Source organism: Gopherus flavomarginatus, chromosome 1 (genome assembly GCF_025201925.1).
Source record: "Gopherus flavomarginatus isolate rGopFla2 chromosome 1, rGopFla2.mat.asm, whole genome shotgun sequence".
Classification (NCBI taxonomy): domain Eukaryota; kingdom Metazoa; phylum Chordata; order Testudines; family Testudinidae; genus Gopherus; species Gopherus flavomarginatus.
In genome coordinates this window covers 49,367,863-49,391,879 of record NC_066617.1, presented here as the reverse complement: position 1 = coordinate 49,391,879, position 24,017 = coordinate 49,367,863, and the positions used below count along the sequence as shown (strand labels likewise).

Here is a 24,017-nt window from a genome sequence, read left to right as displayed (position 1 = left end):
ATGAAAATTTAATGAATCCCTACAGGCCATTCACCCCAAGTATCCATTTCCTGGTACTCCCTGAGTTTGTGAATCTGAAAACCCTCTAGATATAACAAGAATCTTCAATGCTTCTTGCACTCTCATTTTAAAGAAGAAGTGGTGCATAAAAATAGGCAAGATCTGCCATACACTCAATACAGTTATGTCAGAAGTGACACACAGTCAAAGGCAGAATTTCAAATGTCCTGCAATGAAAAGTAAAAGAACATTGTGCTCTTTTTGCTTCTTTCAGTTATGTCAGGAAGACAGGTCTCAAAGACATTTTTGCTCTAGACATACAAGTTTGTTGGGTATGGAAGACTCCATGATGGAGCAGCAGCAGAGTGTCTTTTTGTTCTGTATTGTATGGTGGGGTACATGACTAAGGCTCTTAGGCACTACTGCAATACAAATAAATAAATTATGACAGCACTCAGTAGTGCATGCCAAGCAACTGAAAAGGGAAGGAATTTTTAGTCAGATTATTTAAGACTTTTTTTTATTTGTTAAACTCTATTTGATTTTAAATGACTGTCATTGTGTAAAGGGTACTTTTTATGAACTTCAAATACATTTTATGCATTTGAATTTCATGTTACAAATTAAAATAAATACAGTTATTTATCTGAGTGTAGACTCAATCTCTCCCTTTTGGCTCTCTCCTTTTTGTTTTAGAAAAATCAAATAAAGAAAATGAATGAAAAAGCCTACATTAATACAACATTATAGCTGAGAATCTGTGTATAAGAAAGTCAGGAAATTCAAAGTTATGGTTCCTATGGAAACTGTAATTGTCATGATGCAATTATAAATAGTACATGTGCACAGTGGGGGGTCAAATTAAAGCTGCAATGGAAAACATACAGATCTGTTTACATTCTCAACCATGTTACATTACTATGAGATTGGGTATTTTGCTTTCAATATGTCATAAAAGCACAACTGTGGCTAAAAATATAATGCTTAAAGAATACTACAGTTTCATGAAAAAAAAATATCTTATGTCAACTTACCTGAAATGTCCCTGAGCAACTGCTGAACACAAGGGTGTAAAGCCATTTTTATCAGCAGCATCAACTTGTGCTTCTGCAGTCAGCAGCAATCTCACACAATCTATTAAGTAAACACAAATGCAGACTGATGAGTGTGACGTTGCATCCCATAATGCTTTATGGAAATATGCTTATGAATGTAAATATGACATAACTGGAACATGTTTTATGCTACATATGTCATGTAACATATCTCTGCAAAGGTTATGATCTACTGAATATATTCATCCTATTTGTATGCATGTATCATTTTTGTATTCGAAGTTATGAATATTGTCTGTATACTTGTTGGATTTTAAGTTGCTTTAGTAAGGCATTTGGGCAGCTTCTTTAGAAAGGAATTTGCAAGTTAAGTGCCCAATCAAGAAACACTTAATGGACAATGGATCTTGGAAGGCTCCAATCCACATAAGAAGTCTACCTGAGGACTTTCAAGGTTGCATGTGAACAATGGCTGCTACCCGTAAATTCTGAGGGTATGTCTACATCTACAATTTTGCAGCGCTGGTTGTTACAGCTGTATTAGTACAGCTGTATAGGGCCAGCGCTGCAGAGTGGCCACACTTACAGCAACCAGCGCTGCAAGTGGTGTTAGATGTGGCCACACTGCAGCGCTGTTGGGCGGCTTCAAGGGGGGTTCGGGGAACGCGAGAGCAAACCGGGGAAGGAGACCAGCTTCCCCGCGGTTTGTTCTCGCGTTCCCCGAACCCCCCTGCAAACCGCAGGGAAGGAGACCTGCTTGCACAGGGGTTCGGGGAATGCGAGAGCAAACCAGGGAAGAGACCAGCTTCCCCGCGGTTTGCTCTCGCGTTCCCCGAACCCCCCTGCAAACCGCAGGGAAGGAGACCTGCTTGCACAGGGATTCGGGGAACGCGAGAGCAAACCGGGGAAGGAGACCAGCTTCCCCGCGGTTTGCTCTCGCGTTCCCCCGAACCCCCCTGCAAACCGCAGGGAAGGAGACCTGCTTGCACGGGGGTTCGGGGAACGCGAGAGCAAACCGCAGGGAAGGAGACCAGCTTCCCCGCGGTTTGCTCTCGCGTTCCCCGAACCCCCCTGCAAACCGCAGGGAAGGAGACCTGCTTGCACGGGGGTTCGGGGAACGCGAGAGCAAACCGCAGGGAAGGAGACCTGCTTGCTCGGGGGGTTCGGGGAACGCGAGAGCAAACCGCAGGGAAGGAGACCTGCTTGCACGGGGGGGTTCGGGGAACGCGAGAGCAAACCGCAGGGAAGGAGACCTGCTTGCACGGGGGTTCGGGGAACGCGAGAGCAAACCGGGGAAGGAGACCAGCTTCCCCGCGGTTTGCTCTCGCGTTCCCCGAACCCCCCTGCAAACCGCAGGGAAGGAGACCTGCTTGCTCAGGGGTTCGGGGAACGCGAGAGCAAACCGGGGAAGGAGACCTGCTTGATTACCAGAGAGGCTTCCTCAGGTATGCTGGGATACCTGCTTATTCCACGGAGGTCAAGAAAAGCGCTGGTAAGTGTCTACACTTGATTACCAGCGCTGGATCACCAGCGCTGGATCCTCTACACCCGAGACAAAACGGGAGTACGGCCAGCGCTGCAAACAGGGAGTTGCAGCGCTGGTGATGCCCTGCAGATGTGTACACCTCCTAAGTTGCAGCGCTGTAACCTCCTCACCAGCGCTGCAACTTTGTGATGTAGACAAGTCCTGAGTCAAGCATGGACATGCGACTTTCCCATCTGACTCCAAAACTCCATCTTGTAGCTGGGATTCTACATAGGGGTAGAGAGGGGTGTCACCCACAAGAGAAAGTCTATTTAAACCCCTGGCAGACCTCTCCATTTGGTCTTCAGCTAGCTCAAGAGATAGTCTCTCCACCCCCAAAGGATATCTGAAAGACACTGGAACAAGGAACAGTAACCTTGGGGGTGTGAGTGATTGTTGGACCCAGACTAGGAGGAGGATAGTCTGTAAAAGAGGCTTATTGAAACATCCCTGAGGGTGAGATTTTATCTGCATTCAGCTTCTTACTCTATTAGGCATAGGCTTGCGTGTTTTATTTTATTTTGATTGGTAATTCACTTTGTTCTCTCTGTTATTATTTGGAACCACTTAAATCCTACTTTTTGTATTTAATAAAATCACTTTTTACTTATTAATTAACTCAGAGTATCTATTAATACCCGGGGGAGCAAATAATTGTGCATCTCTCTCTATCAGTGTTATAGAGGGCAAACAATTTATGAGTTTACCCTGCATAAACTTTATACAGGGTAAAATGGATTTATTTGAGTTTAGATCCCATTGGATGTTAGGCATTTGAATGTTAAAGATAAGCACACTTGTGTGAGCTGCTTTCAGGTAAACCTACAGCTTTAGGGCAAGTAATTCAGACCCTGGGTCTTTGTTGGAGCAGACAAGAGTGTCTGGCTCAGCAAGACAGGGTGCTGGGGTCCGAAGCTGGCAGGGAAAACAGGAACAGAGGTAGTCTTGGCACATCGGTTGGCAGCTCCCAGGGGGGTTTCTGTGATCCAACCCATCACAGCAAGTTCCCATAAACTCTCACTGAGATCAGTAGGAGCTGCTGAGTAGTCAGCATTTCTGAAAATCAGGCCATTTGTTTAGGTGCCTAATTGTGGATTTAGGAGCTAATTTTATGCTTTTAGTTTAAAAATCTGGCCTGTGAACATAACAAAATTAGAACAGTCTTTCTATAACAATTTAAGACTAGTCACATAATTAGAAACTCCCCACACAATCTCCACTTAATAGATCTAAGTCCACAATATTAAAATCAGTGACTATAAATCAAATCCACTATACATCACCACCTCACTGGGGTAAAATCCTAGCTTTACTGAAGTCAACTGCAAAACTTCCATTGACTCGAATGGAGACAGGGATTTCAACTTTGATGTCTCAGAGAGGAAAAATGTGGAGTTTGTAGTGTCTATCCCAAACAGAATTTTATATTAGTACTGATTCAGATTTAGTTTGCATCTTCCAATTTTTAAAGAGACAGTGCTCGTAAAAAGGCATGTGTGGTACACTTGAATCAGCTATTTTGAAAAATATTGTTCCTGCTTTGTATCAATGAAATATTTTGTTCATTTCTAATATACTTGACACTTGGTTCGATCAGATAAGAAAATACTGAAAGGCTCCAGGCACTTGAACTTTTCTAGAACTCTTTTTTTTTAATTTAATAGAAACAGAAGTTAACAAATACCTCATGAATTTACATATGCTCACATCAGTTATTTGTTATGTAGAGGAAATTAGGGTTATTTTGTTTCAAATGAAAGTTATTTTAGATGGAGCATTTTACTTTCCTACTAACATACATTTCAAGCATAAGCACTACCTACGTATAATGCATGTTCAAATTCATTTGAATAAACTATATTACTTCATTTTAACTTGCCCAGATAAAATCACTTTTTTTCAATCTCTCATCTCTAATTTCATACTAATAATGAAATCCCTTCCACATAAAATCACAGACAACAGTCTATAAATGTAACTGATATTTTGCTCAAATTTATCATCTACAGACATTCTTACTGATAAAACATCTGATCTGAAGCCCATGGAAGTTAACAGAAGTCTTCAAACTGGGTTTGGATCAGGCACAAAGTGGGCTTCATTTTCAAATCATTAATGCTTTTATTACTTTATATATATGGTTTAACAAAACTGTGACTCTCTTACCTGTTTGTCCATTCATAGCAGCAGAATACAAGGCAGAATAACCATCTTCACAGAAATAATTAATGTCTAATCCTTCTTCATTAAGCAGCATTGACAATAAAGTGACATTTCCCTGGGCAGCAGTTTGGTGAAGAAGGGTGGGCCTGCCACCCAGGGGGACAGGACCACCACTCGTTAACAAAGGGGTTAGGGAGGGAGACCAGCCTGCGAGTTAAAGCGACAGATGTTAGAGGGAAGACACATGAATAAATTAAGGCTGTGCATTATTTCCGAGCTATTAAAATATATAAAAGAAAACCTAAACAGGTTCATCAGCACTATAGGGTCTGTTACAGTTTAGCATGAGTCTTGTAATGCTATTTTTTCCCATACATCAAAAGATAATTAAAATCACACACAGTGGTAAGAAGTTATGTTCATTGTTAACTCAAATTAATAGTATTCTATCGTCATGGGTTAACACAATAAAAACTTTGGGAACATCACAAACAACTTCCGCAGTCCAAAATTTCTGACATTACTACCTTAAGTTCAAAAACTAACGAAAACCTTATACAATTCTGGCTTTAGTTTAATTGTAGCTAAATTAAAAATCATTCCAGATATATTTTCATATATGTAGGCGCTTTTTATTTTCATCTGCAAACTTGAATTTTCTTCAAAATCTTAACCTAATATATAATAATATTTAAACCTGAAAGAGCATCATAGCCAAATAAGATAGAAAAATTGGTTCAAAGTGCTTCAGTTATATTTTAAAAATAAAGAATTAACAAGGGGGAAGTTCAACATAAAGGTTTGCAGAAGCCCTGTAATATACATATTTGTTGTTGAACTTTGCCTTAATATATATATGTTCATTTTACTCAGCAGTACTGTGATTTGTATTTTATTTTGAGAGACGAGCCAATGTAGCATAAGTAGCTAGTTACATCAAAATTACTGATAAAAGCTTTCAAGTCATCCAGTGAAAACGGCACTCTACAAAACAGAGCTTTAGAAATCTTAGGAGTTATCTTGTTAGACATTCCACATATTATTACTTAGCAGCTTTAGAAGAGAGTTTGTTAAATGCATGAAGTCTGCTGCATATAGTATGGAAGACTTTGTGTATTCTTCCTTGATCAAAAGACTGCAAAAGAAAATAGGAAAAAGGATTGAAAAATATAAATGTTAATATATTTGTGTGTGTGCGTGTCTCTCTCTCTCTCTCTCACACACACACACACACACACACACACACACTTTACCCTTTGAAAATGAGAATTCACACCATTTTTCCTTTTTGAATAGATTACTCTATTTGCAGCGCATGTATGTGCACAAACACCCTCCTATGAGATTCTGAAATCTGATCATATAAGAAAGTATATAGTCAGATTCTCAGCTCAAACTAACAAAAATAATTAGTTGGAGCTCTTTTAGAATTGTTTTCAAAATAAGATACTTTTAGCTTGATAATTTCATAATAAAATAAATTTTACTACTGTAGTACAGAGAGGCAGCATAATAGTTATTTGTAGTACTTTCAGAAAGATAAATTAACTTATTACTCATTTTATACATTTTTATAGGCAACTATAAAAAACCACTACCATATAAATCAGCAGCCATATCAATCATTTAAAGTTACATGGTATACTACTTCAAATTGAAGGCCAACTTTGAAGTTGTATGAAGATATATCAATAGTTTTATTCTTATTTTTAAAACAGGCCACGGAAGAGAATCTAGAGGTTTACAAAATAAGATTCATACACTTTAAATTACTTCTCAATTTCTATACCTTGTGCTTTTTAGATTTCAGAAAAATCCTCTAGAACTATTTTGGCTTTACTAAGAAAAATATAAGCCAAACTACACCTTTTGAGAAGTCAAATACTATACATATAAAGTAGTAGTTCAGATGTTTGTGAACATTTATTCTTACAAGGTACAAAAGTGACTGAGGAATAATGGAAAGAAAAATAAAATATAATTATGAAAGCTGTTTTTCTTTCCATTGTTTCTGCTTTGTATCATCTTGTAAGCCTAACTGTATTTAAACCGTTACTGTAGGTAGAAATTTTGTTTGAACTAACCAAAGGTATTATCTGACTTCATTGTATTTCACTGTGTTTTTGATACTGCTTCCTGTGGATATATCTAGTGCATCAGCATCTCCTTAGATGTTAATCCTCTCTGCCTGAACTTGCTTTTCCATTTTAGGAATTAGTCTTGTTTGTGCTGGAATGATTTCTGGACACTGGGAGGCAGGGTGTGTAGGGGGGTTAACACTTTACTGAAAACATAAGGTTCACTATGCCAAGCCATTTTGAAACATTAACAGCATTTCTGAGGTTTCTGCTTTTGTTGAAAAGTAGCATAAGATTTTTCAGCATTATTAATAAGAATATCAAAGAAAGAATGCTTATTGTGCACTACTGTAAATGGACATTTGGTACCTTTATTCTCATTTTCAGCTTCTCGAGAGGGCAAATATACTGTTGCATTCCAGTGATGAAACGCATTGTGCTAGATTAAGAATGGAAGAAAAGCTTCTACTGTATAAGACACACAAACCAAGTAATCACATAAATGCATATTTTAACTTCTGTTATCATTGCGAAGCAGCATAACAGATTTGTATTCATCCAGGATATTGTATAATAAGGTTAGGAAATATCAGTAAGGTATATGGTTTCATATGCAAAAGTGAAGCATCTGTGACAGCTTGCAGGACATACAGTAATGAAGGGCAGAGGGATAGAAAAACAGCTTCTGGCATCAGCGTCAGAATGTGGAGATGGTTAATTTCAAAGCCCAGATCAATCTCTCCTCACATCCTATTTACCTTCTAAGCCAATCACATACAAAGGAAAATTAATCAATATTGGAATGAACTGAATAAATATATATTCCGACTGAAGAGTGACGCAAAACCAAGTAGAAAAAGAAAGAAGAAATCCCAGGGGTATGGAAATCCAATTGATTATAATCATTTCAGTTTTAAACACTTATTTCTCTAAGAAGTCAAATCCATGGATATTTAGGAATCAAAACAAACAAGAAACACTAAGAGCATATTTTCACTTTTTCATATACACCTTGTTCAACATACATGACAAAAGATGGGGTTTTTTTTCTCAGCTGTATTTAAAGCTGTATTGTCATGTTGATACAAAAGAACATATTATTGATGCAACTTGTAATCTCCTTTATTCTATATCACAGTGTTTGTTCTTCTTTAGAACCAAAATATTCCATCACAGAAAGTGATAATATTCCTATGTTTCTTAAAGCAATGCTGCACTGTAAGGAAACTGACCTAACCAGGTGACTGATTTGCCAATAATGAAAGAAAAAATTCAGTGAGTAGGCTCTCTTTCACTCCTTCTGAATTTACATTAAAAGAAAATGAAGTCCTGGATATACTGACGTGCCAGTAAACATCAAATTTCAGCCTGACTCTAAAAGTCTTTGAAATTATTAACCAATCCAGCTTACTATGTTTTTGAACACTAATAACAAATTCTGACTGATTTTCACCAGCACTTACTGTACAATAAAATACAAACAACATTTCAGCATACTAATTTTTAAATGACAGTCAACCCTTGTTGATACAAATTAAAATACTAAACATTCTGTGCAAAGATTAAACAAACAAGGTTTCAGTTAAGTTGAATATTACTTTTAATAACTGAATCTCTAGTCATTCAAAAAATCTGGAAACCTAAATACTATTGTTTGTTTCCAGTAGTGCCTATAACATGATAGGTGCTGTACAAACACTAGAAAACAATCTTTGCCTCCAAGAATTCAACCTCTAAAAAGGCAAAATAAACAAAGATGGTAAATAAGCGAGAGACTGTCTGGTGGTTACTAAATAAAAAAAGGTGTTATTTAAATCTATCCCCATGTACCAAACTAACCACCATCTGAAGTAGCATAAGCTACTTCAAGACAGGGATCATATATTTCATATTTGTACACCATCCTGCACATAAAAGTTAAGTTCTCTTATAGCATATGCAAAAAATACATGAAAGTAGATTAAGTTCCTTATCAAGTGCCGCATTTAAGAAAACACAAGCGCACACAAGGGGAAATTTAAAAGTTTAAAGCAAGGGGCTTCAACAAATTCTGTCACTGCCGTGTTTTGATGGGGGATCACAGGCAAGTCACTTATCTTCTCTTTGACTCAGTTTCTAAGTCTATAAATTAGAGTTATTAGTATTTACCTACCTCTGCACATTCCAATTTATGGGATATGTTCCCATTGCCACTGAGCTTTAGAAATCTTGTGGAAAGCAGTCCCAGTTACAGTCCCACAAGAGCCCTCTGACTGCACCAAACATTCAGAGCAAGTGATCCAAACTCCTTCAGCTCCCTCCACTAAACCTCAAAGTCCTAAACTATAGAATCTGAATTACAAGGGGAAAAGGACATGAATGGTTTGTGATGAATAACCTTTCTTCTTTGAGAATTACCTCTGTATATTCCCACATGTAGGAGTTTGACAAGCAATACAACAAAGCAAGGATCATATCTAGATGCCACATTGACTGAAAAGTGCTCTCGAAACATAGGTTAAGAATACCAGGTAGCAGACTGACAGATTTCTATGCATTATGAAGGTACGCCATCAAAACTGCCTTAGCCACAATACAGTGATCCGGAGAGCCTTATGCACCGTCACCTAGTTAACATGTAAAACAGCTCTCCATATGTAGAGCTGATAGAATTGATATAGAGATGGCATCTGTCCTACAGTCACTGTAAAAACTACATAGATTTTAGTTAATTTCCTTAATGATTTTGTCTTATTAAATAAAAACTCAAGTCTCTACAGTATGGAGTCTAAGAAAGGGCTGGGGGAGTCTTTTAGGACTGAGACTGACAGCATCAAAACCTCTGAACCATCCAAGTGCTCATCAATGCTAATGAAAGTTTCTGTGCTGACAGCAGGGAGGGTCAACTTTTTTGTAAAGGTCCAAATTTCTTGGTTAAGATATAGTCAAGGTCCAGACTCCAGAAAAAATAATTAATAATAATAAATAATAATAATAATAATAAGTAAATAAAAAGATTTCAGGATCCTTTCAAAAGTATCTAGTGGTCCAGAGTTGGCCTGCAGTTGGCTGCCCATCGACTACCCCTGATTTATAGGGTCCCAGCATTGACTGACTTCTTTTTGGAGAGGTCCTCTCTCCCTGTGCAGTCATGGCCTAGAAAGGGGCTAATACTTGCTATTCTTATGCTGACCTTTTCCAACAAGGGAATATTTGGAAACAAAGATGATGGTAAATTCAGCAGTTGATCCAAAGGTGAATCAGGGCCCTGATTCATAAAGCCTTCATCATGAGAAAAATATGGAGCTGCTAAAATGTAAACATCCTCCATGCTAAGGCAGGGAGTGAGCCTCTTTCTCAGAGAAATTAAACAGCAGGTGCATGCATCACACACTCCAGAAATACAGCAGGACACCAAACATACTGCTTAAATGTGAATTTCTCCAGGTGTGAAGAAAGGTGATTAGGATTGCACTGCTCTTTTACAAGCTGTTATAAAATTATTTGGTGCCAAGAGAAGGAGATCAAATGGCTCCAGACAGGCACTGTTTTCTAGAAGGTTCACAAAACTCAATGGCATTAGAGGAGCATATACCATCAGAGAAACTATACATAGGCAATTCTCAAAATGAATTCATGTTTGTAGCGCTTGAATATCCTCATGCTTACAGAAGGCCAAAAGTATTATTAAGGTATCTCCCTTTTCTGGAGTATGTCATTACTCCAGAATCTTCTCAGAATAGCCAATCTGCTCAAAACATCAATTTTCATTCCCTTATTAAGGATACACTAAAACGAAGGCTTCCTTATAAGGAAACTGACTTGTGATCATCATTAAAAGCAAAAAAATTATGAAGCAAGATAAATTCCCATACCCCTGAAACTTGGAAAAAATAATATATACGTAAATTTCCACTTTAATGAAAGATATACCAGTTTAGAGAAAAAGTTGTAAAAGATAAATAAAGCAAATGACAGACCCAGAGAAAAAGACAGAGAACATTCTTAGAGGGAGGTAGTTTGAAGTATATCAATCCCTTTACCTGATGCTGTTGCCAGTAGGCTGTCTGAATCACATGGTCTACAGGATGAAGCACTAACAGGGTTTATGAAGGAGCTACAGGCAATGGTGCTGGGAATGACAAAGGAACTTTCTGAACATGCAGGTTGGTTCAGTCCAGGGGATTGGGAAGGCCAGGCACCCACCTGAGATGTGGCCATGGCTGGTATGGCACAGCCTGCAGATGCCATAGATATATCTATAGTAGGTTTTGGTGGCAGCTGAGGTGAGCACTTAGAAATAATTTCCTCATTTATTACCCTGATTCCTTGTGATGAACTGGAAGGAGGTGAAATCATGGTTTTGCTGTCAAATTTTACACCTATATTAGAGGATCGACTACTATCCATAATAACTTTAAGCTGTGGGTGTGGTGGAGAAGGAGTTTGCGAAAGCCCTGGCTTTTTTGGAGGAATAGGTGGAGGATTTCCTCTGTCAATTCTTGATACATTGGGAGTCTTTAAACCCATTCTACCAACTGGGGGATAGGTGCCAACTTCCACTGAATGTGACATTCCAGGCCGCAAAGTTGCACCACCTTGAGGACTTGTAAATCTTGAAAGGACTTGGGTGACAGTATTCCGAGCTAGCTGTTTGGCAACTAGGTTGTCACGACTAGTGGGAGAGACATCCCTTGACGGAGGGCTTTGGGTAGTGTTTCCATTTTGGTCTTGATCATTCGCATTAGCTTGAAATCTAAATCTAGCTGCTTGGACTCGAGGATTTAGGCCTGGATGCACAGTAGTGTTGGCAGATTGTGACTGTAAACTGTGCATAGACGAAGCTAGTGAGTAGTTCTCAGATGCAATACTTGATGCTGGAGAAACAGAGAGGGCAGCATTACTTGGAAAGGGGGAAGTGCTATTTGTTAAATCTGGTGATGAGCCAGTACTTGGTCCATTTTCCTCAATTCTGTTTTGACTTGGAGTCAGAATAGGAGTTGTGGATGGGACAATCAGTTCACTACAGGAAGAGTGCCTATCAATGACTGGTTTCACAAATGTTGCATTGGCGGATACATTCGTTTTTGTGCTGCCAGAAAGCAGAGAGTTCACTGCTGAAGGTTTTAAAGGCACAGTCAAAGGCAACTTCCTAACATTTTCAGTGCTAATGTCCGTCGGCATTGTATCTGTCTGACAGGCAATAGTTCTTGAAGCTGGGACTTCTGTTCCAACAGATACTGAAACAAAACCTTTATCTTTATTTCTACAAGTGAGAGAAAGATTTGGTTTACTGTCATTTTCTTTTTTTAACTGCTCAATCATTTTTCTCATTTTATCTCTCTCTTCTTTGAGGTCACTAGTATGTGCTTCCTCTCTGTTAAGTTTGGCACGCAGTTGCTCCCTTTCTGTGTCAAACTCAGAGAGCTGTTTTTCCATTTGAGCTTCCATTTGTGTACTCCTTTGTTTCTCAGCTGCAAGAGATTCCTCCAATTCATTAGCCTTTTTTTTTTCTTCTTCAAATTTTGACATTATTTCTTCCAGTTTCTGGGCTTCCTCTACAAGTTTGCTGGACAACTGTTTACATTCTTTCACTAGCATCAATACTACATGTTTATTCTTGCCACGTTCTTCTTCAAGGCGAGCAGACAACTTCTTATGCTCCAGCTCAAACATCTGTAACTGAGACTTTTCCATTTCCAACTGAAATAAAAATGTATAGGTAAATTCTCATTAACATACAAAATACAGCTTTTCAACATGGTATGTTATTAACATGACATTGTTGTTTCAATCTTTTAAGAACATGCTGTATTACTTAAGTAAATTCCAGTATTCTACCATTAGATACAAGTTGAGATACAAAATGTTGGAATGTTTGAGGACCAAATCAAAAAAATCTAGAAAAATATTAATTTAAAACCAAAATTGATTTTCTTCAGTTATTCACTCAAATGAATGAGGAAATTAATGATTTCGGTTTCAAAAAACATCCAAAGCGAAAAAACCAAAGCAAAACTAAATGTTAGAGGATTTTGTTTAATTTCCAGTATGTTATGTTACACAAAACAAAATTTTATGATTTTTCATTTTGTTTCATTTTCATATGGTTTTCACCCTTTTTTGCTTTTTTTTTTAAACAACATAAGAACCGCCATACTGGGTCAGACCAAAGGTTCATAGAGCCCAGTATCCTGTCTTCTGACAGTGGCCAATGCCAGGTGCCCCAGAGGGAATGAACAGAACAGACAATCATCAAGTGATCCATCCCCTGTCACCCATATAAATACAGCAAATACACTATTCACTGAAAAAAATGTTACCTAGCTCTACGGCTAGCAATACAATCTAAACCACTTCAGTATTTACCTATCAGTCTCATCTACACATCAAACAAAAATTGCTAACTAGCACTTCTCATGCTGCAGCCTCCTCTTTCTATGCTGTTTATCTGCATGACTGGCTTAAAAATAATAATAATAATTAAAAATTCTGCATTCTCTGAATACCCTTATAATTTCTTTAACTTGACCCTATGATCTTCCTACGCAGCCAGAAAGCTTCTCCCTCCCACCCCACCATTATCACCACATATTAAGAGCTTAACCTTACCTATTGTACATGTACAGAAAGAACAAGAAACATCACACTTTTGAAGAGCATTTACTTGTTTAATATTTTTACTAATTCTGGAAAAATATTTACAGGCAACTAAAAGTCTAGTGCTTGCAAACTTGCAAGCTTCACTCTGACTTCAGTAAGAAAGTTGTTTCTTGCTTCCATCATACTAGAATTTTTCACTTTCCAGCAATTAACAGTTTGCTGCACAGATGGATTAACAGCTGATCTATAGAGGGTCAGGGCAAACAGCAATATACTTTAAATGAGCTCACTTGCAATAACTGCTTCACTTTAGTACTTCTGATTACTACAGAGGTAGGAAAGGATTTTATGTTAAACTAGATAAATAACACTAATTTCAGAATTGTAAGAAGATACTGTACAGTGAATATATTTCATGTAAACTGTAACCTGGGGAACCAGATGGCCCAGAGAATTGGTAATGGGATATGGAGCAGTTCATCTTTAAGTCAGTGGTTTTTTGGCCTTGGTTGCTATCAAAAGAAACTCATTACAGTATGACTGCTGGTACTCAATGATATCCCAGGTCCTCCTCCAGTAGAAGACTGACAGTTTCTTGGACAGCTTCTGAAATATTTTTCTTATTCCTGCATGTGTGCTCTCTCTCCCTCTCTCTCTCTCTCTCATTTTAATTAGACTTATCCACTATTTTGTTTCAAAGGTAATAAATACTATTTTTCTTAGGATAGTTCCCTTAGTCCTCCACTGTTATCTAATACTTAGTGGAAATGAAACTTCCATCATATCAGGAGGGGAACAGGACAGGGAAAAGGGCTGCAGGTCAGAAGTTTGATTCTACTTGCTGTTGCTCATTTTTTGGAGGCTACATTTTACACATTTGGTAAGTCCAGTTCAGATACACAACAGAGAACTCTGAAAAGGGAAGGAACATTAGGTAAACCTTTTGGAGGAGTAATTTTCATGAAATGCTGGTAAAATGATACGGTTGTCTCAACTCCCCAACATTTTAATTAGTGTTGCTCTCGTGCTTGTAAATGTTTCCTCTGCTTTGTTGGGAGGAGGAAAGAGGGCAAAAAGTATATTTGGGGGAAGTGGGTGTATGTGATGTTGATAGGGTGGACCAGAAAAATTGGGATGGATTGGAGGAGGGGTGGTGATAATAGGGTACTATATAAAGACAAAGCCCCTAGTATTGGGATGTCTTATCACCCTAGATGTTGACACCTGTGATAGATGTTTTACATACAGTAAAATTTTCTTCCTGTGCCTGATCATCATGAGGATGATCAAGTTAAAACAAAGTCATTATGACTAACCAAGCTCTTACATTACAAGTTTCATTTTTCTCTCCCATATCAAAAGAGGTCCTCAGACAGCAGTGGCTAAACCTAAAGCTCTAGATTTACTAGTGACAGGAGCCCTATGATGATTTAACAGCAACACCCAGCATCACACAACCCATCCTGCCCACGTCCATTGGCCCAAACTAGTTTGCTCTTCATTAACAAGAGAGTATTCAGTAGCAATATAAAAAGGATAATAGGAAATCCGAAGGCACTGCTAAGTGAAGAGTAGCAGCAGCATTTGTCAATGACAGTACACCAGCAAATACTAATTTATCTTGATTTATCAGATTGTAATTAGGACTGTCCCTGAGACTTCAGTTACAGTCACCCACAGGCAGAAAACCATGCTTCTTGTCCAGCAAAAGTCATTCCGTTTACCATTTTACCACTAAGGAATTAGCACCTTCATGGGCAAATCACGCCAGCAACAGCTGTACTAATGTTGCTAGTGTGACTGAAGAAAGTCATGAAAAAGGTACATATGACAGAGTCTGACACTCTAGATTATTTATCAATGAGAAAGTGGCTCAGTCCTCTGCAGACTACCCATAATATGTTAACCCAGCTGAAGACAATAGATTACACTGAGTATTACTGCATGTTGAGAGGGAGGTTGGTTTTGTACGTTAATTGAAATAAAATTAACTTATTTTCCAGTTGTTACAGACACAGCTAATAATCTAATACAGCTGAAGTTGCTAGTAACTCAGAACCTTTCAATAGGCACTCTGGAACTCACAGATCAAATTAACATCCAGGGAAAAAAGGAAAACAGTCATCTTTTAATAATAGCTTTTATACAATGAATTCATATATAAGTAACTTGTGAATAAGATAAAGCATGCAGCATTGTCCTCATTAACATTCAAGCTGTAGTATCACCAAGAACAAAGCAAGTTTTACTCAGCTAATACAGCAATACATCAGATTGTCATGCATAGGAATCAAAATGCTGAAATGACGCATGTTTATCATAATGACTTGTCAAAGCATATGTAAATAAAGAAGAAAGTTTGGTTTCAGGTGTCATGCACCTGATCTAATTATGCTGAGCTGTCAACTAGCAGCATCTATTATTTGACACATCAAGCTAAAATTAGTTCTTAGCTTGCAGCACAGGAATGCTTTCATCCAAGTTTCAAAAGTGTTTGCTTTGGTCCTGCTTCCAAATATTGTTCTCGGCTGAAAGGACTCCACTTTCTTCCCTAGTTCTATTGTAAAATATCTTTATATAAGGCTTGTATCTGAAAGGTTTGTCATCTTCTTTGTGGGAACAACATTAATAAGCTGGATTAGGTCTGTCAAGCCCCTTGTTAAAAGAAGTAATAGATCAATCTCTAATCAGTTTCCCTGTGAAGATATATCTTTAAAATCAAACTAATGCTAGCTGACTGCAAAGACTGAAAGGCATAGACAGTTGGGCTCCCCACTTCTGCATAATGACATTAAGGGAGAAGTGGGAGATACACTTAAAGATCCTCCCCCCCAACACAGTTTTATACAGAACAATGAAAATCAAGTAAGCTTAAAGTGCATCCCAAAGAATAATTTCATTAACATTCCCAGCAGATGATTTGGGAGATGGGGAACAGGAAGGAATTGGTGTATTTATTGGAAGGAAAGTACATAACTGATGGATTTTTGAGGGGCGGAGGGGTTGAGAGTAGAGTATTTCACCTAAAGAATGTTACATAGTTGCCCCAGATGTGGAAAGTTTAAGTGGGTACCACTTGTCTGTAATGTAGTGATTGGCTTTTTAAAAAAATTAAGGCTTTGGTTCTCCAGAAGATGATGGCACTCGGCCAGGAAAATTGCAAACTCACCCTCAGCAAGCTGATTTTTCAAGTCTCATTTTCAACTAAATAGTTATCTCTGCTCATACTAAATAAAAAGGTAGGATTATAGTGACAATGTCCAGAGCAGTACTGTATATACATTTTAAAGAACACAATATTTTATTTAATTTAAGTTAAATTACAGGTTACTGAACTGTTTAAAATGGTGGTTGATATAATTTGGATGTCTCTGAGACTAAAACCAAATGATCATACAAATTAAGATCTAAAAATTGTTTCTAAAATTATGATTTATTCAACCAAATATTTAAATTCCTTTTTGGGAAACATTAAAAAAAAATCTATCCCTTAGTGTAACTATTATAGGTCGGACAAGCATCACAATTTCACTACTCTGTAGTGAGTGAAAAATTTAAGGCTTTACATAAGATTACAAATCTTCTGAAATGCAGATTTAGTTATCTTGGGCCACACAGTCAGATACTTACTCACACTGGTGAGCAGTTACATGGATAGTCCCATTGAAGCCAGTAGGTTGACACTTTAGCCCAATGAACTCAGTTCAAGAGTTTGATCTCTGAGATAAAATGGAGGGGATGGTATGATGAGAGAGCCTAATTTTGGCAATTAATTTAGCAATTGATCTTTGATAATCAGCAGGTAAGTATGCCCAGTGGTCTGTGATGGGATGTTAGATGGGTTGGGATCTGAGTTACTACAGAGGATTCTTTCCTGGGTGCTGGCTGGTGAGTCTTGCCCACATGCTCAGGGTTTAACTGATCGCCATATTTGGGGTCGAGGAGGAATTTTCCTCCAGAGCAGATTGGCAGAGGCCCTGGAGGTTTTTCGCCTTCCTCTGCAGCATGGGGCACAGGTCACTTGCTGGAGGATTCTCTGCAGCTTGAGGTCTTCAAACCACAATTTGAGGACTTCAATAACTCAGACATAGGTTAGGGGTTTGTTATAGAAGTGGATGATGAGATTCTGTGGCCTGCATTGTGCAGGAGGTCAGACTAGATGATCATGATGATCCCATCTGACCTTAAAGTCTATGAGTCTATAAACCTGGAATCTTTTGGAATATTGAAGGAAATGGGGAGAAGAAATTCTTCAAAAATGCTTTGTTGAGCCCACAATAAAATTGTTATTAATTTGATACATTTTTCAGGGGATGACATTGCAGCACACAATACTGCATCATTTCATCTTTGTTAGGTAACACAGTATAGCCAGATCCCATTTAGAATGCAGGATTTCATTGAACAGTGTAAGGTTCGAAATGTCTACATAGTTCATGCTCTAACCAACTTTTAGCTATCTGTTAACAGATAGGTATTTAGATATTACATCCTGATAAAATTCTCTCCCCCAAATAAACACTTTGTTAATGGACAGACATCAGCATTCTCTTGAAAAAGGAATGAAATATGACACTAGTACCAGCCAGGGACGGTGCAACCTATTAGGCGACCTAGGTGGTCGCCGACGGCACTACGATTTGGGCGGCAGCATTTTCTTCGGCAGTAATTGCAGTGGCCAGATCTTTGGCCGCCCTGGTTGCCGCCTGCATTTAGGCGGAGGGAGCTGGGGCACATGGGTGCGGGGAGGGCCGCCTGCAGCAAGTAAGGGGAGGGGCATGCAAGGGAACTCCCCACTCCAGCTCACCCCTGCTCCGCCTCCTCCGCGAGCATGACGTGGCTGCTTCACTTCTCCCACCTCCCAGGCTTGCGGCACCAATCAACTTAAGAAGGGTATTAGCTATACAACTATATAAAACTATACAACTCTCAGCCAGCAAGAAGCAATTGTGAGGTGAAAGCCACACAGAGCTCTGACTCCAGCCTCAGGCAGTGAGAAAGAACGGAGGTGGTGGGGACAGTACCACCCTAGATACCCAGGGGAGGGGTTGTGGCCAAAAGATGTGAGCGCTGCCCCTTCAGGACCTGCTAAACTTAATTCTTCTGTGAATCCCACTAAGGCTACCTCAGATCAGGAGTTATACTGTCACCCAGCCTTTATATTACAAAACAACTGCACATTATATTACAAAACAACTGCACATAATTGTACAACCATCTTTTGAGACACATTTTGCATTGTGCATGCATTTTCTGCTTAGAGTGTAAGATTCTTTGAGTAGGAACCTATGCCTTTGTCTTGTCGACACTTGAATACTTGCTGTCGCTAAAAAATGCAATCAATTATCTGATCAAGCAAAGATACACTATATGGTTTGACTGTGAAAGGAGAATTATGAAAATATCTTTTAAGACCTGGGGGTGAAAGTCTGGCCCTATTGAAGTCAATAGAACACTCCCATTGATTTCAAAAAGGCCAAGAGTTTTCCCCAAGACTGCATGTTTAGATTTATTAAAGTGTAGTAACTATTAAAAGCTCAATTATGCATATGACTAAAATTTTTAAAATTCTTACAAAAGAATCTATATCAGAGGCCAAGAGCTTTATCCTGGGCGTTTGTATTTCAATATGCATACTATCCTATGTTCAAGATAGCTCCTAGACCAGTGTTTCCTGACTCTTTTCCATATCAGGAGCCTCCCGAAGCTCATTCAGCCAGAATCTAGTCAGAAACATCCCTCCCATTTCCCACTTTGTCCCAACTAGAGCTAGGCAAAGCTTGGGAGTTTCAGTTCAGGAGAAGTTTCTGTACTTCCACATTTGCTTTTATTCTAATCTGGAATGAAAGCAAAAACTTGCCAAATATTTTTTGGCAAACCAGAGATCCCCAAAAAATTCATTTTGGAAATTGATTTTCTTGTCAGTTTCACTCAGCCACTATAAGACAGGGATCTTGCCAGATATGGGCGCCTCGCCAGAGGTGAGGGTCTCAGGGCTTCTAGGCTCCCTGCCTGAGCCAGGGCATTTAGGACTTCCAGGGCCCTGCAGCAGAGTTGGGAGCCTAGAAATCTTAGGATTGTCTCAAAGAGTCTGCTGCTCTGGGGCAATCCACATGGCAGGGAAGCATTGTTCCCTAGAGTGGAGGGGGAAACCTATTAGCCCCAAGAGACCCAGCTAGAGCCAGGGTCTCCGGGAGCTGAAAGGCTCTCTGCTGCAGGGTTGTCAACCTCGGAACACTGTGTTTTAGCTAGAGTTTTGTCGAATTTACAACAGATTCGACAAAACATTTTGCTCCAGCTAATCAGCATTTTCAGACTAAACTAAGTTTTGTCAGAAAATTTCTGACTAGCTTAAGTTGTGACACCTAACTGCAACCTCCAGGCTGGGAATCCTTGTTCAAGGAAACTTAAAGGGATGCCATCTTGATGGGTATTCTAAACAAGTAATAAAATCCACAGCTACATATACTGATATGAAAATCAAAATTATTTCCCTATAAAAGAGAGATCAATTATCCTCATCTTGTAGAACTTCCTCCCTCCATCTATGGTAACATGAAATCCCTCTCAAAATGATCATCTGCTATTTGGAATTCCAAGTTTCTACCCAAACCAATGAGGCAATAAATCTGGCAAAAAACCGTAGGAAGAGATTTTCATAAAAAGTGTATTTCTCCCACTTTCTTTGTCCTCAAAGGTGCCTGAATTGTGTTACTTAAAGCTTTTTGAAAAACAAAAATTGCTCTCTGGCTTAGCGCACACATGGAAAATTTCAGCTTGACCAATGCATAATCCTTCAGGAGTGGATATAATTAGTAACCTGGGTTAAACATACTACCACACATGCTACCTAGAATAAAATTTTAAGACAAATATATGCCTACAGTATAGAATTATACTATGGCTGTCAATTAATCCGAGTTAACTCGTGATTAAAAAAATTAAAAATTAATTGCAATTAATCACAGTTTTAAATCGCACTGTTGAACAATAGAATATCAATTGAAATTTATTAAATGTTTTGGATGTTTTTCTACATTTTCAAATATATTGATTTCAATTACAACACAGAATACAAAGTGTACAGTGCTCGCTCTACATTATTATTTTTCATTACAAATATTTGCACTGTGAAAATGATAAAAGAAATAGTATTTTTCAATTCACCTAATACAAGTATTGTAGTGCAACATCTTTATCCTGAAAGTGCAACTTATAATTGTAGATTTTTTTGTTACATAACTGCACTCAAAAACAAAACAAAGTAAAACTTTAGGGCCTACAAGTCCATTCAGTCTTAATTCTTGTTCAGCCAATTACTAAGATAAACAAGTTTGTTTACATTTACGCACAGGAATGCTGACCATTTCTTATTTACAATGTCACCTGAAAGTGAAAACAGGTGTTCGTATGTCACTGTTGTATCCGGTATGACAAGGTTTTTACGTGTTAGGTATGCTAAACATGCTTATGCCCCTTCATGCTTTGGCCACCATTCCAGAGGACATGCTTCCATGCTGATGACACTTGTTAAAAAAATAATGTGTTAATTAAATTTGTGACTGAACTCCTTGAGGGAGAATTGCATGTTTCCTGCTCTGTTTTACCCAGATTCTGCCATATATTTTGTGTTATAGCAGTCTTGGATGACGACCCAGCACACATTGGTCGATTTAAGAACACTTTCATTGTAGATCTGACAAAACACAAAGAAGGTACCAATATGAGATTTCTAAAGACAGCTACAGCACTCAACCCAAGGTTTAAGAATCTGAAGTACCTTCCAAAATCTGAGAGGGACAAGGTGTGGAGCATGCTTTCAGACGTCTTAAAAGAGCAACAGTCTGATGCAGAAATTACAGAACCCGAAGCACAAAAAAAAAGAAAAAAAGAAAATCAACCTTCTGTAGGTGGCATCCAACTCAGATGATGAAAATGAATGTACGTCAGCCCATAGTGCTTGGAACATTATCGAGCAGAACCTGCCATGCATGCATTATTGAGCAGAAGCATGTCCTCTGGAATGGTGGTCAAATCATGAAGGGACAGATGACTCTTTAGTGCATCTGGTATGTAAATATTTTGAGATGCTGGCTACAACAGTGCCGTGTGAATGCCTGTTTTCACTTTCAGGTGATATTGTAACATGAAGCAGGCAGCATCATCTTCCATAAATGTAAACAAACTTGTTTGTCTGAGCTATTAGCTGAACAAGAAGTAGAACTATGACTCAGTGGACTTGTACGCTCTAAAGTTTCTCCTTTTATTTTTGAGTGCAGGGGTTTTTTTATACGTAATTCTACATTCGTAAATTCAACTTTCATGATAAAGAGATTGCACTACAGTACTTGTATTAGGTGAACTAAAATGCTATTTTTTGGGGGGGGGTTACAGTACAAATATTGGTAATAAAAATAAATATAAAGTGAAAAAAGCTTATTGGAACATCTCTGAGGGTGAGATTTACCTGTAATCTGTTTCTTAATGTATTAGGCTTAGACTTGCATATTTTTGCTTTATTTTGCTTGGTGACTTTGTTCTGTCTGTTATTACTTGAAACCACTTAAATCATACTTTTTATACTTAATAAAATCACTTTTGTTTATTAGTAGACCCAGAGTAAGTGATTAATACCTATCTCTCTCTATCAGTGTTATAGAGGGCAGACAATTTATGAGTTTGCCCTGTATAAGCTTTATGCAGAGTCAAACGTATTCATTTGAGGTTTGGATCCCATTGGGAACTGGGTGTCTAGGTGCTGGAGATAGGTGACCTGCTGAGCAGTTTTTGGTTAAAGTCTGCAGATCTGGGGGCATGGACCAGACCCTGGGTCTGTGTTGCAGCAGGCTAGCATGTCTGGCTCAACAAGGCAGGGAAAATGGGCTTCAGAGGTAAATTCAGCACATCAGGTGACAGTCCCAACGGGGTCTCTGTGACCGAACCTGTCACAAATACACATGACTGGAATATTGATATAGAAGGCTATAGCCTGCTCAAAAAGGACAGGCAGTGAAAAAAGGCAGGAAGTGTTGCCTTATTTATTAAAAATGTATACATTTCAATTGAGGTTGAGATGGAAATAAGAGACAGACCTGTTGAAAGTCTCTGGGTAAGGATAAAAGAGATAAAAAGCCAGGGTGATGTCATGGCAGGGGATCTACTATAGACCATCTAACCGGGAAGAAGAGGTGGATGATGCTTTTTTTTAAAACTAACAATATCATCCAAAGTACAGGACTTGGTGGTGATGGGGGACTTCAACTATCCAGACTTCTGTTAGGGAAAATAATACAGTATGGCACAGATTATCCAACAAGAATGTATTGGAGACTATTTTTTATTTCAGAAGGTGGAGAAAACTACTAGGGGAATGGCTGTTCTAGATTTGATTTTAACAAAAAGGGAGAAACTGGTTGAGAATTGGAAAGAGGAAGGCAACTTATGTGAAAGTGATCATGAAATGGTAGTGTTCATGATTTTAAGGAATGACAGGAGGGAAAACAACACAATAAAGATAATTGATTTTAAGAAGGCAGACTTTTGCAAACTTGGGGAGTTGGTAGATAAGCTCCCATGGGAAGCAAGTCTAAGGGGAAACACAGTTCAAGAGAGTTGGCAGTTTTTCAAAGAGGCATTATTAAGGGCACAAGAGCAAACTATCCTACTGTGTAGGAAAGGTAGGAAGTATGGCAAGAGACCACCCTGGCTTAACTGAGAGATCTTCAACAATCTGAAACTCAAAGAGTCCTACTAAAAGTGAAAATTAGGTCAAATTACAAAGGATGAATATAAACAAACAACACACATATGTAGGGACAAAATTAGAAAGGCCAAGGCACAAAATGAGATTAAACTAGCTAAAGACATATAGTGTAACAGGAAAACATTCTACAAATACATTAGAAGAGGAAGACCAAAGACAGGGTAGGCCTATTTCTCAATTTGGGAGGGGTTGGGGGGGGGACACTACTGAAATCAGGTGGGCTAAGAAGCTACTAGGGCTATAGCCCCAGCCAAGGCACAACCCATGGGACCTCTGACTGGAAGATCACCCAGCTCCACCGATTGGTCTAACTATGCTATTTAAGTTAAGAGGAGGAAAAGGAAGTTGGTCTGAGCAACAAGGTGGTTTCCTGTGTGGCTGCATCGGGCCCTGCTTGTGCCTGCCTCCTGCACCCAACCCTGTTCCTGTTCTCCTCGTGGCTCCTGCCTTACCCCTGCCTTCACTCCTGTTCCCATAGTGCTCCTGCTCTGTGCTTGATCCTTGCCTCTCCCCCGTCCTTATGCATCGCTGCCAATCCTCAGTGACCAGTCCTGGCTCCAATCCCAGCCTCTAACTTCTGACCCTGACTCTGGCATGACTCTTGGCTCTGGCATTTGGCATCTGAACTCAGCTCTAACTCCTGGTTCTGACTCTTCCTTGATCCCTGGCTCTGCTAACTGGTAGTTGATTCTGGTGCTCACCCTGGGCTTAGCTCCCCAACCCAGATGCCTGGTCCACCCACTAGCCCTGACTCCTGCTCTGACTACAAGGCCAGACTGCCTATATACTGGTCCATAACTGGTCCTAACTAAAACTAACACTAAGAAGGGTATTATCTATACAACTGTATA

At 38.9% G+C, this 24,017-nt stretch overlaps 1 protein-coding gene across 3 annotated transcripts in view; it reads right to left on the bottom strand.

Annotated features, from left to right (window-relative positions):
- CTTNBP2 (cortactin binding protein 2) overlaps positions 1-24,017 on the bottom strand; it is a 187,298-nt gene that overhangs the window by 97,299 nt on the left and 65,982 nt on the right. For all 3 annotated transcript variants that reach the window (XR_007772047.1, XM_050936032.1, XM_050936034.1), the window contains exons 4-6: positions 10,844-12,503; positions 4,747-4,950; positions 1,035-1,134 (exon numbers count right to left, since the gene is read on the bottom strand). Coding sequence is in view for 2 of the 3 variants with exons in the window: in XM_050936032.1 (XP_050791989.1) it covers positions 1,035-1,134; positions 4,747-4,950; positions 10,844-12,503 (1,964 nt within the window). In the remaining variant the exon portion in view is untranslated. The remainder of the gene's footprint in view (positions 1-1,034; positions 1,135-4,746; positions 4,951-10,843; positions 12,504-24,017) is intronic.